We start from the raw sequence: 20,195 nt of genomic DNA on the forward strand, positions 1-20,195 counted from the left end.
TCTCTATGGACTGGGAGTTGGACCACCCTGATTGTCTGCTACAAGAGCTCTCCACCTCGACTTCGGATCATTGTCCACTACAGCTCGCCTTAGCAGAACATATTTTCACCAAAAGGCGTTTTGAGAAATTCTGGGTTAAGATGGAGGGCTATATGGACGTTGTGAAGGAGGCCTGGGTGTGTGAGGCTCCTATCACAGACCCCTTTTTGAGACTTGATACCCTTCTCAGAAACACGGCGCGCGCTGGCAACTTGGGGTCAGAAGAAAGTGGGCAACATTAAATTACAAATTGCCATTGCAAATCTAGTGATCTTGAGGTTCGACTGTGCCCAGGAGACGCGAACTTTATCGGCAGAGGAGCACTGGCTCAGGAAAACTCTCAAACACCTTGTGCTGGCCTTGGTTTCCCTCGAAAGGACGATCGCAAGATAGAGATCAAGGATCTCGTGGCTTCGGGAAGGGGATGCAAACACACAACTCTTTCATCTAGTGGCAAATGGGAGACGTACGAAGAATTATATCTCTTCTATCCAAGTGGAGGATAGGATCATCACTGATCAGAAAGGAAAAGAGGATGCTTTCCATGCGGCCTACAAAGCGCTGTTGGGCAAGGATACTGCCCGTGACTTTACGCTAGACCTGGAAGCTCTAGGGCTTGAACCTGTCGATCTATCGAAGCAAGACTGTGTGTTCCAGGAGGAGGAAATTTGGGCGGTAATCAAGGACTCGCCGTCGGACCGTGCTCCGGGTCCGGATGGCTTCATCGGCCTGTTCTTTCAAAGCGCCTGGGAGATAGTGAAGGTGGATCTTATGGCGGCTATTCACAAGCTGTTCATTGGGAATGGTCGGGGCTTCGGCCGGCTGAATCAAGCCTTGATCACCCTAATCCCCAAATCTACGGAGGCACGTTCGGTCTCTGACTACCGACCGATCAGTCTTATTCATAGCATACCAAAGTTTGCCTCGAAGCTGCTCTCCACTAGGCTCAAGCCACGTATGGGAGAATTGGTCCATGTCAATCAATCCGCTTTCATCAAAGGGAGGAACTTGCATGATAACTTCCTCCTAGTCCGGCAGATTGCGCGTAAGTTACATCACAGGAAAGCTAAAGGAGTGCTCCTTAAGCTAGACATCTCCAAGGCTTTCGACTCCCTTTCTTGGCCCTTTCTTTTCGAGGTGCTGCATGCTAAGGGTTTCTCGGACAGATGGATATCTTGGATTGCTACTTTGCTCACCTCGGCCAGCTCTAGAGTGGTGGTTAATGGATCTGCAGGTGTTAAGTTCATGCATGCTAAAGGCTTAAGACAAGGGGACTCGATCTCCCCCTTACTCTTCGTTATTGCAATGGACGTCCTCACAAAGATAGTCATCAGGGCGCATGAATATGGAGTTCTAAGTATCATGAGAGGTTGCACTCTGCTGCAGCGGCTATCCTTATATGCAGACGATGTACTTTTATTCATCAAACCTGGCATTGCAGATCTGCTTTTTTGTGAAAGAGGTCCTCGACATCTTTGGAGCTGCTTCTGGATTAAAAGTGAACTATGCCAAATCCTCTGCCATCATGATCCGTTCGGAGGCTGATGATGAGGAGCTCATCAAAAGTGCTTTGCCTTGGAAGATTGGAGCTTTCCCCTGCAAGTATCTCGGACTACAGCTGAGTATCACGCAACTTAGAAGGTCCGAATGGCAGCCAGTTGTCGACATGGTGTTGCACATCCTACTTGGCTAGCAAAGAGGCCTAGTTACCAGGCTCGGTCGTCTCATCCTCGTCAACCAAGTTATGAGAGCACGCGCTACTCACCATCTGATGATTGCGGAGGCCCCCAAATGGGCTTTGGAGCATGTCGACCAAGGTTGTCGCGCCTTTTTCTAGGGAGGCACCGAGGAGGTCCATGGTGGAAAGTGTGTTGTTTCCTGGAGAAGGGTTTGTCGCCCGAAACAGCTCGGTGGACTGAGTATGATTGATCTTTACAAGCATGGGATTGCCCTAAGATTGAGATGGGAGTGGTTGAGGCGTATGGACAGGACAAGGCCTTGGCAGGGCCTCAACTTGGTCATGGATAAAAACGTGTCTGCTGCTTTTGAGAGCCTGGTCAAGTGGCAGATTGGTGGAGGAGCGCAAATCCTATTCTAGAAGGATAGATGGTGTAATGGGGCCACCATAAACGACATTGCTCCCCTCGTGGTGGCTTGGGTTCGGACGCAAGTGCGCAACAAGAGAAGTCTTCTAGATGCCCTGAACTCACACGATTGGGCCAATGACATCGTTGGAGATCTTTGCACGGAGTGGCTCACCCAGTACATCACCCTTTGGGAGATTCTCATGGACGTACAGCTGGACCCGGAGGCTGAAGATAAGCCAATTTGGGCCTGGAACAACAATGGGACATACACCGCGTCCTCCGCTTATAAGATGCTCTGTCAAGGTGGGATCCGGTTTCATTCTTTCTCGGCTATCTGGAAGTGCTGGATGCCGCTTGCTTGCAAGATCTTCATGTGGCTTGCTGTCCAGTACCGTCTATGGACCGCAGATAGGAGAGTCTGCCATGGTATGCAAGACCAACCTTCCGCTTGCTTTCTTTGCGACCAAGAGGAAGACACAGTTGAGCATATCTTGTTGCAGTGCGTCTTTGCGCGACAAGTATGGTACCTGTGCATGTGCAGGATGCACTTGGATCCGCAGCTCTGCCCTAATGCTTTGGACAGTTTGGTGCCATGGTGGTCGGCGACTAGGAAACGTATCTCTAAGGGATCCCGGAAACGTTTTGATGCGGTGGTCATGCTCATCTGATGGAGTCTATGGAAGCAACGCAATGGGAGAGTGTTTGGAAATCGTTCCATCCTGAACGAGTGGGGCACAGCCGAGGCGATCTTCGACGAACTTAGGAACTGGATAGCAACAGGAGCTTTTGGAGATCATGTAGTTAGTGAGGATTAGTGTTAGACTTTCGGAGTGGATGTCTGGCTATGTTAGGATCGTCCTGTGATCCCTATCTTGCCACCCTGTAACTCTCTTGTACATAATTTCTTTCTCATATAAAGCTATGGTACGCCTTTGGCGTACCCTCGAAAAAAATGAGTTTATGTTGTTGTGTCAAACTTTTTTTGTTGGCTTGATTCTTTGTGTAGTTGAAATATTTTATTAACACAATGATGAAGATATTGTGATCCGACGGACTTTACTTATAGGGGATCATCCTTGGCCCAATTACATTCACCGATCAAGACTTTCCATCTTTTTGGATAAGCGACTCAAGGTGCTTTCAAAAACTATTATTGGTAACACTCGTGCGGCTGAAAGAGTGGCAACACTGTTACTCCAGTCCAATTGCAGCCTCTTTATCGAAGTGATTGGAGTATTTCTTCTAGTAGAGACTGATACAACGAAGAAGGTGTTTCCAAGAGATTGCATTGTATAGGAGTTACTTTGTAATTTTTGGATTTTATATCCAAGTCCGTGTACTTGTATTTACTATGAATATGAATAAAATTACAGATGTTTCTAGAAAAACTAAAGACTACTTGTGTTCCTAAAAAACAAATACAAATACAAAAAAACTAAGGAGTACTCGTATCCCATAAAAAAAAGCTGAGGAGAACTCGTTGCGGGGCTCTTGCAAGGGTCATTTTTGGTGGGCTAAGAGCACGCCCTCGGCCACCGCCACGTGTCACGCGTTGGGTGCTCCCTCGGGATTTTTTTAATTTTTTATATACATGTTTTCTTCTTTTAGATGTTCTTTTTGTCTTCTTCGGTTTTTGCTCGTTTTCCCTATGTTTTTGGAAAAAAAATATTGAAACAAAATTGCGCAAAAGACATGATTTTTCGTGAGAGGCATGTAATTTATTAATTCAAAAGTATATGGTTATATTTAGATGATTTCAAAGTTTTCATACCAAAACAGAACTTGGTGCAGAGTTTATATTCAAAGTTGACTTTTTAGCTTAATAGACCCCATGTAGGAGCACACATGGTATTCTTTTTACCAACCCACATCATTTGGAACACTGTTGATGAAAGATAATTTGACAATAGGGAACAACCAGTGAGTGGATACAATGCAACATAGGGCTCCCCTACACATATGAGATACTGAGCAGTATACCATACCATGTCAACCTCACTACGAGAGGTTATCGTGCACTTGTATATAGGTACAAACAAGGGCATGGTAAAAACTTTACTTAATCACATTGGCTTGAAATGTCCCTTCGCACCTCATAATTAAAACTACTTGTGAGCGCAGCGGAGACCATGATCTCGAGGCACCATTTCTTGGCACACAAGCATGGATAAGATCCTTGAACTTTTCCATCATTGATGACTGGAGGGCATGGCATCTTAGTGGGCAAGCTGCTGGGTTAAGCCTTTCTACTTCGCTATTTCAAATATAAGAAAAACTTCATGGCACATACTTTGTGTGCAGGGGCGGAGCCAGGGGGACGAGCAGGGCCCCCCCCCAACGATCGACAATTTTAGCAGGAGCGACGAGTAATTACCAACGAGATTAGATCAATATATGTACTCGGCCCCCTCTATACTTGAATCCTGCCTCCGCCACTGCTTGTGTGTTGGCTTTCTCCCCACTCTTTTTGACATGGGATGCATCTTTTTTTTGTAGATTTACAATAGAATACACAAACAATATGACATTTGCCATAGTGAAGGTGATCTTGTTTTCCTTTCCAAATCATGTCCATGGGGAACCATATATGTTCTAACATGGCAGAGGTCATCATTCGTTATTTGTACACGGTGCTGATCATATTGCTCTAGAGTACCGGCCTAAAGAATGTTTCGCCATGGCTCATAGGTGGTTGGACAATGAGCCTCTCTGAGACATATACCCTGACCACTTTATTTTTTGTATGAACATGTATCATTTTATGCCTTTCTTCATCCACACATGAAAAGATGAACGCGATAATGATTCTAAATGAACTTTATTTACCCTTCCTAGAAATATTTGGTGTGGGAGAGAAAAGCATCCATCAAAGCTAGATTTATCCGATCAACTTTGGATGTGAATTGAATGGGAGAACTAATTGTGTTAATAAGGATGATGCAAGCATAATTAATATAGAGTACCCCATGCATTTATGTCAGTACAAATCATTAATCCACTCCCATCCATACCACATGAGATGCCAAGTTGTAAACAATGTGAGGCAGACATCGAATAAAACACAAAATATATACCGCCACATAGGAGTTCGGGTGTTTCAAATATGCATTGACAATACAGCTTGGGACTAGATCACGATGCACTCTGTAGCAATAGCGGGTGGAATTCTGAGCTATATGTCTCCAGCATTCGGTAGCAATTTCGAGCAGCCATCCACCTCATCTGCTGCTACTACTACTCCCTCTGGCTGGGTGTATAGGGCTTGCGTATGCTTCTAGTTCGTCAATTTGACTAACCAAATATATGTATAGGGTCATCAAAAGCATATCACTGAACTCATATGTGGATGAAATTTCTGAACATATGTTTTTCATCACATATAAAACATATTTGGTTTGTAAATTTACGACCTACAATCCTCTAGTACTATATATAGTTGAAACCAACCGGACGCAGAGTTTCTGCTCCTGAGCTCAAATGAGCTCGGGTGAACAGTAAAATCAAAAAAAAATCCGAAACTCTTTTGGAAGAAACATTGACAAAAGTTTTAAGGGCTTGCAAAAATTCGTTATGAAATCACATTCCTAGAAGGTGTGGCAAAAAAAGCCCGTACTCTGAAAATGCTACTTTTAAAAGCATTTTGAAGCATTGAATTAGTTTTTTTGGCCACGCCTTACATGAATGTGATTCCATTAATGAATTTTTGCAAGTACTTAGAACTTTTGTAAATGTTTCTTCCAAAAAAATTGGATTTTTTTTAAAAGAACTTCGATTTTACTGTTCAACGAGCTCATTTAAGCTCGGGAGCAGAAAGGCACTTTTGAAACCAATCATCTATTTTTCTTATTTATATATACAACCCGGCGAGATCAATAAGTTATGTATGTCTGACACGTTGTTAAACTGCCCCAGACCCCACTAACAGATACTTTATTTATTTATTTAGGGAACACATAGTCATAAGTTCATAACTAAAGCAGCCATTGTATTTGCTATCTTCATCTATTAAGAGCATCTACAGACGGACCTCTTAAACCCGTCTCTTACGTGCGGGCGGGCCGCCCGATCACTTATCAATCAAGTTTTTTTTGACCCAGATGGATGCATCAGACGCCCAGGCTGACCGACCCCCCTCCATATCCAGCCCAAATATGGGACGGATATGGGGGCGCCCGGGCACGCCCGCCATGTTGGACCCGGTCCATGCTGACCCAACCGACCCCACTTATACTCGTCCCTATCCGCTCGCCGGAGCAAACCCTACCACTTCACTCCACTCTCCTCTAATCCCCTCCGCCACCCGAGCTCACCTCCGGCGGTTTCCGTCCTTCTCCGCTATGGCACGCAGTGGATCGGACTCCGACCAGTCCGGATCTGTCGACTGGGGTGTCATCACGTGTGGGTTGGAGGAGACAATGACAATCTGCATTGCACTCCGCCGCTCGTGGGAGGACATCGCTCGGCCGATGGACGAATCCATCCGCCGCAACGCCATAGCGTCGGCTCACCGGGCGGTCGGATCCTCGCGGTCCCGGCAACCGAAACACCTCTCCTTCCTCATCACCAGTCGATCAGACTATGAGTCCACCGGGAACGGGCGGCCCACCATGGGAAGGAGAGGACAAGGGCCGCCGAGGCCCATATTGTGGCGGAAATGGCGGCGGCTGATGTGGCGGTGCGGGCGGCCGCAAACACTACTGGAATAAGGATCTTTGCCATCAGCCAGCTCTTTGCCATCAGCTAGCTAATGGCAAAGACCCTCTTTGCCATCAGGTTGACGAAAACTGACGGCAAAGAATGAGCAGATGGCAAAGAACATGTTTGCCGTCAGCCTGCTCTTTGCCAGCCGCCCCCGCCGTTGACCCCCACCGCCCCCGTCGTCGCCGACCCCCACCATCGCCGACCCCCACCGCACCCGACCCACGAGGCCGCCCACCGCCCAGCGCCGCTCCGCCCCCTGGTGAGGTTCTGCCCTTTATTTTTTTCTTTTTTTCTTGCTGTTTTAGTTGATTTAGTTGCTTTAGGTTATATAGTTGATTTAAGTTAGTTGCTTTAGGTTTGTTGATTTAGGTTAGTTGATTTAGGTAAGTTGATTTAGTTGCTTTAGGTTAGTAGATTTAGTTGCTTTAGGTTAATTAGTTGATTTAATTAGTTGCTTTAGGTGAGTACATTTAGTTGCTATAGGTTAGTTGCTTTAGGTTAGTTGATTTAGTTGCTTTAGGTTAATTAGCAGATTTAGTTGCTTTAGGTTAGTTGATTTAGTTGCTTTAGGTTAGTAGATTTAGTTTCTTTAATTAGGTTAGTAGATTTAGTTGCTTTATTTAGGTTAGTAGATTGTATATTGTAGGTTGGCTTTTTTATGTTAGTAGATTGTAGGTTAGATTTTAGGTTAGTTTTTTATATTAAGAAGAAAAGAAGAAAAAGTAGAAGTGAAGATGAAAAAGAAAAAATAAGGAAAATGAAGAAGAAAAGGAAGACAAGAGGAAGAAAAAGAAAGATCGAGGGGAAAGGAGTTTATTTTAGGTTAATTTAGTTTAGTTTAGGTAGCTAGGTTATTTTCTAGGTTAGTTAGGTTAGTTTGATTTTCTAGGTTAGTTTGATTTTCTAGGTTAGGTTAGTTATCTTTAGAATAAGTAGAAGGTGTTAGTTAGGTTAGTTTGATTTTCTAGGTTAGTTAGGTCAGTTATCTTTAGACTAGGTTAGTTATGTTAGTTTATAGGTTAGTTAGTTAAGTAGTTTGAGGGGGTTTTGGTGATGTCATTTTGTTCTCCAAGAGATGATACTTGGCAAGATAACCAAATATGGCATTGTCATACATGCTAGAATTTTCTTGGAATTTATAGAGAATATTTTCTATGTAAATATTCCAAAAGCTTGAAATATCAGAAAAGGGGTTTTGGTGTTGTTTTCACCCACCAATTTTTTTATTATGTTTATGTTGTACTAATTTCGTTTACTCTTTGTCATTGCAGGTGTTGACAGATGGTGGGCTCGGGTCGAGAGCGCTCCGAGCCTCCTTCTTCCTCGGTGCGTGCTGGGAGGGGTGGCTATATTCCACCCCAGCAGCTTCGTAGAGCGCTCGTCGACAACATGGCAACACCGGCGGGCCCTTCTTCTTCGACCGGGGGAGGTCGGGGGAAGACGGAGAGGGGAACTAGAGGTGGACGTGGCGGCGGGAGAGGTAGGAAGGCTGTTGTTCCTTCCTCACTGCCACCCGAAGCTGATTCTCCGGACCACCGGAGTGCTCCGTCTCAGGTGGAGCCATCAGACTTGGACCTGTCTCGGACTCCGGTCCACGAGCCTCGGGCTGACGAGCCTTGTGTCGCCGAGCCTTCGTCCCAGAAGACTCGGGTCCCAGAGTCTTTGTCCCACGACACTCCGGTCCCAGAGTCTTCGTCCCAGGTGACTCCAGAGACTAGTGGCCATGCTGATGGCGAGGAGACCTGGTCTGATAATAGTTTTAGTGATGGCGAGCTGGTTGAGCAGGGCAAGAAGGTGTACCGGCATGGTGGTACGAAGCTCCCGGCCGTGCCGAAGACCCGCGATCAGAGGTGGTGGATTCAGCCTAACGGGGAGAAGTAAGTGCATTTACTCTGTTTTAACCTTTGTCCTTCATGTTTCTTCAAATTAATATCTAATGTGTTGGCCTTGTCATACTGCAGGGGTTGGATACACCCCGATGGTGTCCGCAGGCCCAACCAGGTCCTTGGTACTCTAGTCCGGCACCACTTCCCGGGGTGGTCACGTTTGTTGGGGAACGTAGCAGAATTTTAAAATTTTCTACGCATCACCAAGATCAATCTATGGAGTCATCTAGCAACGAGGGAGAGAGGAGTGCATCTACATACCCTTGTAGATCGCGCGCGGAAGCGTTTAAGAGAACAGGGTTGATGGAGTCGTACTCGACGTGATCCAAATCACCGATGACCAAGTGCCGAACGGACGGCACCTCCGCGTTCAACACACGTACGGTTGGGAGGACATCTCCTCCAACTTGATCCAGCAAGGGGAAGGAGAGGTTGATGAAGATCCAGCAGCACGACGGCGTGGTGGTGGAAGCAACGGTGATCTCGGCAGGGCTTCGCCAAGCGCAGGGAGATGGAGGAGTGTCACGGGAGGGAGAGGGAGAGGCCAGGGGCTTGGGTGCGGCTGTCCTCCCTCCCCCCACTATATATAGGGTGCCTAGGGGGGGCGCTGGCCCTAGGAGATCCAATCTCCTAGGGGGGGCGGCGGCCAAGGGGGTGCCTTGCCCCCCAAGGCAAGGGTGGAGCCCCCCACCCCTAGGGTTTCCAACCCTAGGCGTAGGGGGAGGCCCAAGGGGGGCGCACCAGCCCACTAGGGGCTGGTTCCCCTCCCACTTCAGCCCATGGGGCCCTTCGGGATAGGTGGCCCCACCCGGTGGACCCCCGGGACCCTTCCGGTGGTCCCGGTACAATACCAATTACCCTCGAAACTTTCCCGATGGCCGAAACTTGACTTCCTATATATAAATCTTCACCTCCGGACCATTTCGTAACTCCTCGTGACGTCTGGGATCTCATCCGGGACTCCGAACAACTTTTGGGTTACCGTATGCTAATATCTCTACAACCCTAGCGCCACCAAACCTTAAGTGTGTAGACCCTACGGGTTCGGGAGACATGCAGACATGACCGAGACGCTTCTCCGGTCAATAACCAACAGCGGGATCTGGATACCCATATTGGCTCCCACATGCTCCACGATGATCTCATCGGATGAACCACGATGTCGAGGATTTAATCAATCCGTATACAATTCCCTTTGTCAATCGGTACGTTACTTGCCCGAGACTCGATCGTCGGTATCCCAATACCTAGTTCAATCTCGTTACCGGCAAGTCACTTTACTCGTGCCGTAATGCATGATCCCGTGATCAACCACTTGGTCACATTGAGCTCATTATGATGATGCATTACCGAGTGGGCCCAGAGATACCTCTCCGTTATACGGAGTGACAAATCCCAGTCTCGATTCGTGCCAACCCAACAGACACTTTCGGAGATACCTGTAATGTACCTTTATAGTCACCCAGTTACGTTGTGACGTTTGGCACACCCAAGGCACTCCTACGGTATCTAGGAGTTGCACAATCTCATGGGCTAAGGAAATGATACTTGACATTCAGAAAAGCTACAGCAAACGAACTACACGATCTTTGAGCTAAGCTTAGGATTAGGTCTTGTCCATCACATCATTCTCCTAATGATGTGATCCCATTATCAATGACATCCAATGTCCATAGTCAGGAAACCATGACTATCTTTTGATCAACGAGCCAGTCAACTAGAGGCTCACTAGGGACTTGTTGTGGTCTATGTATTCACACATGTATTACGATTTCCGGATAACACAATTATAGCATGAATAATAGACAATTATCATGAACAAAGAATTATAATAATAACCATTTTATTATTGCCTCTAGGGCATATTTCCAACAGTCTCCCACTTGCACTAGAGTCAATAGTCTAGTTACATTGTGATGAATCGAACACCCATGCAGTTCTGGTGTTGATCATGTTTTGCTCTAGGGAGAGGTTTAGTCAACGGATCTGCCACATTCAGGTCCGTATGTACTTTACAAATCTCTATGTCTCCATTTTGAACACTTTCATGAATGGAGTTGAAGCAACGCTTGATATGCCTGGTCTTCCTGTGAAACCTGGGCTCCTTGGCAAGGGCAATAGCTCCAGTGTTGTCACAGAAGAGAGTCATCAGGCCCGACACATTGGGTATGACTCCTAGGTCGCTAATGAACTCCTTCACCCAGACTGCTTCTTGTGCTGCCTCCGAGGCTGCCATGTACCCCGCTTCACATGTAGATCCCGCCACAATGCTTTGCTTGCAACTGCACCAGCTTACTGCCCCACCATTCAGAATATACACGTATCCGGTTTGTGACTTAGAGTCATCCAGATCTGTGTAGAAGCTAGCATCGACGTAACCCTTTACGACGAGCTCTTCGTCACCTCCATACACGAGAAACATGTCCTTAGTCCTTTTCAGGTACTTCAGGATATTCTTGACCGCTGTCCAGTGTTCCATGCCGGGATTACTTTGGTACCTTCCTACCAAACTTACGGCAAGGTTTACATCAGGTCTGGTACACAGCATAGCATACATGATAGACCCTATGGCCGAGGCATAGGGGACGACACTCATCTTTTCTCTATCTTCTGCCGTGGTCGGGCATTGAGCCGTGCTCCATCTCGTACCTTGCAATACAGGCAAGAACCCCTTCTTTGACTGATCCATTTTGAACTTCTTCAATATCTTGTCAAGGTACGTACTCTGTGAAAGACCAATGAGGCGTCTCGATCTATCTCTATAGATCTTGATGCCTAATATATAAGCAGCTTCTCCAAGGTCCTTCATTGAAAAACACTTGTTCAAGTAGGCCTTTATGCTTTCCAAGAATTCTATATCATTTCCCATCAACAGTATGTCATCCACATACAATATGAGAAATGCTACAGAGCTCCCACTCACTTTCTTGTAAATGCAGGCTTCTCCATAAGTCTGCTAAACCCAAACGCTTTGATCATCTCATCAAAACGAATGTTCCAACTCTGAGATGCTTGCACCAGCCCATAAATCGAGCGTTGGAGCTTGCACACCTTGTCAACATTCTTAGGATCGACAAAACCTTCCGGCTGCATCATATACAATTCTTCCTTAAGGAAACCATTAAGGAATGCCGTTTTGACGTCCATTTGCCATATCTCATAATCATAGAATGTGTCAATTGCTAACATGATTCGGACGGACTTCAGCTTCGCTACGGGTGAGAAAGTCTCATTGTAGTCAACCCCTTGAACTTGTCGATAACCCTTAGCGACAAGCCGAGCTTTATAGATGGTCACATTACCATCCGCGTCTGTCTTCTTCTTAAAGATCCATTTATTTTCTATGGCTCGCCAATCATCGGGCAAGTCAGTCAAAGTCCACACTTCATTTTCATACATGGATCCTATCTCGGATTTCATGGCTTCCAGCCATTTGTCGGAATCCGGGCCCGCCATCACTTCTTCATAGTTCGAAGGTTCACCGTTGTCTAACAACATGATTTCCAAGACAGGGTTGGCGTACCACTCTGGTGCGGAACGTGTCCTCATGGACCTACGAAGTTCAGTAGTAACTTGATCTGAAGTTTCATGATCATCATCATTAACTTCCTCTCTAGTCGGTGTAGGCACCTTAGGAACATTTTCTTGAGCTGCGCCACTTACCGGTTCAAGAGGTAATACTTCATCAAGTTCTACTTTCCTCCCGCTTATTTCTTTCGAGAGAAACTCTTTCTCTAGAAAGGACCCATTCTTGGCAACAAAGATCTTGCCTTCGGATATGAGGTAGAAGGTATACCCAACAGTTTCTTTAGGGTATCCTATGAAGACGCATTTTTCCGACTTGGGTTCGAGCTTTTCAAGTTGAAGTTTCTTGACATAAGCATCGCATCCCCAAACTTTTAGAAACGACAGCTTAGGTTTATTCCCAAACCATAATTCATACGGTGTCGTCTCAACGGATTTCGACGGAGCCCTATTTAAAGTGAATGCGGCAGTCTCTAAAGCATAGCCCCAAAATGATAGCGGTAGATCGGTAAGAGACATCATAGATCGCACCATATCCAATAGAGTGCGATTACGACGTTCGGACACACCATTACACTGAGGTGTTCCAGGCGGCGTGAGTTGTGAAACTATTCCACATTTTCTTAAGTGTGTGCCAAATTCGTGACTCAAGTATTCTCCCCCACGATCTGATCGCAAGAACTTGATTTTTCTGTCACGTTGATTCTCAACCTCACTCTGAAATTCCTTGAACTTTTCAAAGGTCTCAGAGTTGTGTTTCATTAAGTAGACATACCCATATCTACTCAAGTCGTCAGTGAGGGTGAGAACATAACGATAGCCACCGCGAGCCTCAACACTCATTGGACCGCACACATCAGTATGTATGATTTCCAATAAGTTGGTTGCTCGCTCCATTGTTCCTGAGAACGGAGTCTTGGTCATTTTACCCATGAGGCATGGTTCACACGTGTCAAATGATTCGTAATCAAGAGACTCTAAAAGTCCATCTGCATGGAGCTTCTTCATGTTTTTGACACCTATGTGACCAAGGCGGCAGTGCCACAAGTATGTGGGACTATCATTATCAACCTTACATCTTTTGGTATTCACACTATGAATATGTGTAGCATTACGCTCGAGATTCATTAAGAATAAACCATTCACCATCGGAGCATGATCATAAAACATATCTCTCATATAAATAGAACAACCATTATTCTCGAATTTAAATGAGTAGCCATCTCGAATTAAACAAGATCCTGATACAATGTTCATGCTCAAAGCTGGCACTAAATAACAATTATTGAGGTTTAAAACTAATCCCATAGGTAAATGTAGAGGCAGCGTGCCGACGGCGATCACATCGACCTTGGAACCATTCCCGACGCGCATCGTCACCTCGTCCTTCGCCAGTCTCCGCTTATTCCGCAGCTCCTGCTTTGAGTTACAAATGTGAGAAACCGCACCGGTATCAAATACCCAGGAGCTACTACGAGTACTGGTAAGGTACACATCAACTAAATGTATATCACATATACCTTTAGTGTTGCCGGCCTTCTTGTCCGCTAAGTATTTGGGGTAGTTCCGCTTCCAGTGACCACTTCCCTTGCAATAAAAACACTCAGTCTCGGGCTTGGGTCCATTCTTTGGCTTCTTCCCGGCAGCTTGCTTACCGGGCGCGGCAACTCCCTTGCCGTCCTTCTTGAAGTTCTTCTTACCCTTGCCTTTCTTGAAATTAGTGGTTTTATTCACCATCAACACTTGATGTTCCTTTTTGATTCCCACCTCTGCTGATTTCAGCATTGAATACACCTCAGGAATGGTCTTTTCCATCCCCTGCATATTGAAGTTCATCACAAAGCTCTTGTAGCTCGGTGGAAGCGACTGAAGGATTCTGTCAATGACCGCGCCATCCGGGAGATTAACTCCCAGCTGAGTCAAGCGGTTATGCAACCCAGCCATTTTGAGTATGTGCTCACTGATAGAACTATTTTCCTCCATCATACAGCTGAAGAACTTGTCGGAGACTTCATATCTCTCGGCCCGGGCATGAGCTTGAAAAACCATTTTCAGCTCTTCGAACATCTCATATGATCCGTGCCTCTCAAAACGCTTTTGGAGCCCCGGTTCTAAGCTGTAAAGCATGCCGCACTGAACGAGGGAGTAATCATCAGCACGTGACTGCCAAGCGTTCATAACGTCTTGGTTCTCTGGGACAGGTGCGTCACCTAGCGGTGCTTCTAGGACATAATCTTTCTTGGCAGCTATGAGGATGATCCTCAGGTTCCGGACACAGTCCGTATAGTTGCTGCCATCGTCTTTTAGCTTGGTTTTCTCTAGGAACGCGTTGAAGTTGAGGACAACATGGGCCATTTGATCTACAAGACATATTGTAAAGATTTTAGACTAAGTTCATGATAATTAAGTTCATCTAATCAAATTACTCAATGAACTCCCACTCAGATAGACATCCCTCCAGTCCTCTAAGTGAAACATGATCCGAGTTAACTAGGCCGTGTCCGATCATCACGTGAGACGGACTAGCCAACATCGGTGAACATCTTCATGTTGATCGTATCTCCTATACGACTCATGCTCGACCTATTGGTCTTCCATGTTCCGAGGCCATGCCTGTACATGCTAGGCTCGTCAAGTCAACCTAAGTGTATTGCGTGTGTAAATCTGGCTTACACCCGTTGTATTCGAACGTTAGAATCTATCACACCCGATCATCATGTGGTGCTTCGAAACAACGAACCTTCGCAACGCTGTACAGTTAGGGGGAACACTTTCTTGAAATTATTATGAGGGATCATCTTATTTAAGCTACCGTCGTTCTAAGCAAATAAGATGTAAAACATGATAAACATCACATGCAATCAAATAGTGACATGATATGGCCAATATCATTTGCTCCTTTTGATCTCCATCTTCGAGGCTCCATGATCATCGTTGTCACCGGCATGACACCATGATCTCCATCCTCATGATCTCCATCATCATGTCTTCTTGAAGTTGTCTCATCATCTATTACTTCTACTACTATGGCTAACGCTTTAGCAATAAAGTAAAGTAATTACATGACGTTTATGTTGACACGCAGGTCATAAATAAATAAAGACAACTCCTATGGCTCCTGCCGGTTGTCATACTCATCGACATGCAAGTCGTGATTCCTATTACAAGAACATGATCATCTCATACATCACATATATAATTCATCACATCCTTTGGCCATATCACATCACAAAACACTTGCTGCAAAAACAAGTTAGACGTCCTCTAATTATTGTTGCAAGTTTTTACGTGGATGCTATAGGTTTCTAGCAAGAACGTTTCTTACCTACGCCAAAACCACAACGTGAATTGCCAATTTCTATTTACCCTTCATAAGGACCCTGTTCATCGAATCCGATCCGACTAAAGTGGGAGAGACAGACACCCGCCAGCCACCTTATGCAACTAGTGCATGTCAGTCGGTGGAACCAGTCTCATGTAAGCGTATGTGTATGGTCGGTCTGGGCCGCTTCATCCCACGATACCACCCAATCAAGATAAGACTAGTAACGGCAAGAAAATTGACAATATCGACGCCCACAACTGCTTTGTGTTCTACTCGTGCATAGTAACTACGCATAGACCTAGCTCATGATGCCACTGTTGGGGAACGTAGCAGAATTTTAAAATTTTCTACGCATCACCAAGATCAATCTATGGAGTCATCTAGCAACGAGGGAGAGAGGAGTGCATCTACATACCCTTGTAGATCGCGCGCGGAAGCGTTCAAGAGAACGGGGTTGATGGAGTCGTACTCGACGTGATCCAAATCACCGATGACCAAGTGCAAAACGGACGGCACCTCCGCGTTCAACACATGTACGGTTGGGAAAACGTCTCCTCCAACTTGATCCAGCAAGGGGAAGGAGAGGTTGATGAAGATCCAGCAGCACGACGACGTGGTGGTGGAAGCAACGGTGATCTCGGCAGGGCTTCGCCAAGTGCAGGGAGACGGAGGAGTGTCACGGGAGGGAGAGGGAGAGGCCAGGGGCTTGGGTGCGGCTGCCCTCCCTCCCCCACTATATATAGGGTGCCTAGGGGGGCGCCGGCCCTAGGAGATCCAATCTCCTAGGGGGGGGTGGCGGCCAAGGGGGTGCCTTGCCCCCTAAGGTAAGGGTGGCGCCCCCACCCCTAGGGTTTCCAACCCTAGGCGCAGGGGGAGGCCCAAGGGGGGCGCACCAGCCCACTAGGGGCTGGTTCCCCTCCCACTTCAGCCCATGGGGCCCTCCTGGATAGGTGGCCCCACCCGGTGGACCCCCGGGACCCTTCCGGTGGTCCCGGTACAATACCGATTACCCTCGAAACTTTCCCGATGGCCGAAACTTGACTTCCTATATATAAATCTTCACCTCCGGACCATTCCGGAACTCCTCGTGACGTACGAGATCTCATCCGGGACTCCGAACAACTTTCGGGTTACCGTATGCTAATATCTCTACAACCCTAGCGCCACCAAACCTTAAGTGTGTAGACCCTACGTGTTCGGGAGACATGCAGACATGACCGAGACGCTTCTCCGGTCAATAACCAATAGCAGGATCTGGATAACCATATTGGCTCCCACATGCTCCACGATGATCTCATCAGATGAACCACGATGTCGAGGATTCAATCAATCCGTATACAATTCCCTTTATCAATCGGTACGTTACTTGCCCGAGACTCGATTGTCGGTATCCCAATACCTAGTTCAATCTCGTTACCGGCAAGTCACTTTACTCGTGCCGTAATGCATGATCCCATGATCAACCACTTGGTCACATTGAGCTCATTATGATGATGCATTACAGAGTGGGCCCAGAGATACCTCTCCGTTATACGAAGTGACAAATCCCAGTCTCGATTCGTGCCAACCCAACAGACACTTTCGGATTTACCTGTAATGTACCTTTATAGTCACCCAGTCATGTTGTGACGTTTGGCACACCCAAGGCACTCCTACGGTATCCGGGAGTTGCACAATCTCATGGTCTAAGGAAATGATACTTGACATTCAGAAAAGCTACAGCAAACGAACTACACGATCTTTGAGCTAAGCTTAGGATTGGGTCTTGTCCATCACATCATTCTCCTAATGATGTGATCCCGTTATCAATGACATCCAATGTCCATAGTCAGGAAACCATGACTATCTTTTGATCAACGAGCCAGTCAACTAGAGGCTCACTAGGGACATGTTGTGGTCTATGTATTCACACATGTATTACGATTTCCGGATAACACAATTATAGCATGAACAATAGACAATTATCACGAACAAAGAGATATAATAATAACCATTTTATTATTGCCTCTAGGGCATATTTCCAACAACGTTGCCCGGTGAGGGCCAGGCTCCACAGCTAGCAATGAGCTGGGAGCTGTACGTGGCTGCCCCAGCCCTGCCAGAGGAGAGGGGCGACGGTGTTATGTGTGAGACAGTGGCCGACATTGTGAGGCGGTGGTTTTGGGTAATTCTACTTTACAGAATTAAAAATCAACATTACCTAGTGATTGTACTAATCAGTGTTGTCTTGTTCGATTGTAGACCTTCTACAGGGTTGCTGAGGAACACGAGGCGGAGGCAGCTAGGGTTCCCGAAGCCGAGTGCAAGCGCCTACTTCAGAACTTATAGCACGAGGCTAGGGTGCAGGTTGTTCGAGACTACTATGCCTCGAATAACATTAGGAGGGCCAAGAAGAAGTGTCACGGCAAGTATCTGAGTAAGGAGAAGTACATGGAGGTAATTACCTATTCTTAAGGCCTTGTACTTAGTTTCCTTGATTTTATTCGTAGGCGTAGCACTGATATTTCTCTTTGCCAAACGTAGGTGCCCCCGAGATGGTGTGCGGATTTGATGGACTGTAGGGAGGCGTTGGTGGATGAGTGGTGCTCTCCCCAATGGCTAGTACAACACAACAAGGCCAGGGATAAGCGTTCACAAATGCGAGGTGTGCCACACCATCAAGGGAGCTCCAACCTATTTGAGTACGGGGATCACTGGGTATGTGGTTTCAGCCCTTAACGATTCATACAATTTCATTCCTCATGCTAGCTTCAGCCCTTAACTAATATGTTGTTCCTCTCTTTTAGGCGAAACACAACAAGAAGGAAGTGCCACCGATGTACGACCTCTATGCCATGGCCCATATGGCCCCGTTCAAGAAGGCCAAGGCGTTCTCTAAGGATGACCTCGATAATCCAGAGAGCTTCACCAACATCTCCTCCCACAACAAGCTCGTGAGGTACAGAGACTGGGGGAAGGTGACGAAAGGGGATGACTTCAACCTGAGCCAGAGTCCTTTTGATACAGAGCTCGTGATGCTATTTGGTGAGGGGAGGAAACATGGCTCGTCAGCCATTGGGGATGGAATGATACGTTGTCCTAGCAGTCTCAGGGAGATCAAGAAGCGCCACGCGAAGTCTCTTCCTGACATACTGCCTCGACCACGGCCAGTGGACCTCACCATCGAGGCTAGGGCCCAGGAGCTTCTACCAGAGGCAAACGGGCAGGCCAAGGAGAGGGAGACCGTGAAGGAAATATGCCCTAGAGTCAATAATAAAGTTGTTATTTATATTTCCTTATATCATGATAAATGTTTATTATTCATGCTAGAATTGTATTAACTGGAAACTTAATACATGTGTGAATACATAGACAAACTGATTGTCACTAGTTTGCCTCTACTTGACTAGCTCGTTGAATCAATGATGGTTATGTTTCCTAACCATAGACATGAGTTGTCATTTGATTAAGGGGATCACCTCATTAGGAGAATGATGTGATTGACTTGACCCATTCCGTTAGCTTAGCACTTGATCGTTTAGTATGTTGCTATTGCTTTCTTCATGACTTATACATGTTCCTATGACTATGAGATTATGCAACTCCCGTTTACCGGAGGAACACTTTGTGTGCTATCAAATGTCACAACGTAACTGGGTGATTATAAAGGTGCTCTACAGGTGTCTCCGAAGGTACTTGTTGAGTTGGCATATTTCAAGATTAGGATTTGTCACTCCGATTGTCGGAGAGGTATCTCTGGGCCCACTCGGTAATGCACATCACTATAAGCCTTGCAAGCATTGTAACTAATGAGTTAGTTGCGGGATGATGTATTACGGAACGAGTAAAGAGACTTGCTGGTAACGAGATTGAACTAGCTATTGAGATATCGACGATCGAATCTCGGGCAAGTAACATACCGATGACAAAGGGAACAACGTATGTTGTTATGCGGTTTGACCGATAAAGATCTTCGTAGAATATGTGGGAGCCAATATGAGCATCTAGGTTCCGCTATTGGTTATTGACCGGAGACATGTCTCAGTCATGTCTACATAGTTCTCGAACCCGTAGGGTCCGCACGCTTAAAGTTCGGTGACGATTGGTATTATGAGTTTTTTGTGTTTTGATGTACCGAAGGTAGTTCGGAGTCCCAGATGTGATCACGGACATGACGAGGAGTCTCGAAATGGTCGAGACGTAAAGATCGATATATTGGACGACTATGTTCGGACACCGGAAAGGTTCCGAAAGGTTTCGAACATATATCGGAGTACCGAGGGTTACCGGAACCCCCCCGGGGGCTTAATGGGCCTACATGGGCCTTAGTGGAAATAGAGGGAAGCAAGGGGAGTGTGGGGGCGCCCCCCAAGGCCCAAACCGAATTGGTTTAGGGCAAGGGGGGCCGGCCCCCTCTTTCCTTCTCCTCCTCTCCCTTTGCTTCCCCTCTCCTACTCCTAATAGGAAAAGGAGGAGTCCTACTCCTAGTCGGAGTAGGACTCCCCCCTTGGCGCGCCCTCCTTGGCCGGCCTCCTCCTCCTTGCTCCTTTATATACGAGGACAGGGGGGCACCCCATAGACACAACAATTGATCATTGATCTCTTAACCATGTGCGGTGCCCCCCTCCACCATAATCCACCTTGATCATATCG

The 20,195-nt window shown here is 46.5% G+C and overlaps 1 protein-coding gene across 1 annotated transcript; it reads left to right on the top strand.

Annotated features, from left to right (window-relative positions):
- Positions 1-2,326: 2,326 nt before the first annotated feature.
- On the top strand, positions 2,327-2,794 carry LOC147974674 (uncharacterized). Its single transcript, XM_087520109.1, has one exon. It carries the CDS (start codon positions 2,327-2,329, stop codon positions 2,792-2,794), a length of 468 nt encoding a protein of 155 aa, XP_087376235.1.
- Positions 2,795-20,195: the final 17,401 nt, after the last annotated feature.

This window comes from Triticum urartu, chromosome 4A (assembly GCF_056163025.1).
Source record: "Triticum urartu cultivar PI428250 chromosome 4A, HENAU_Tu73, whole genome shotgun sequence".
Classification (NCBI taxonomy): Eukaryota; Viridiplantae; Streptophyta; class Magnoliopsida; order Poales; family Poaceae; genus Triticum; species Triticum urartu.

Coding starts and splice junctions, on each gene's coding strand:
- LOC147974674 (XM_087520109.1), top strand. CDS start 2,327: ATGGACGTACAGCTGGACCCGGAGGCTGAAGATAAGCCAATTTGGGCC.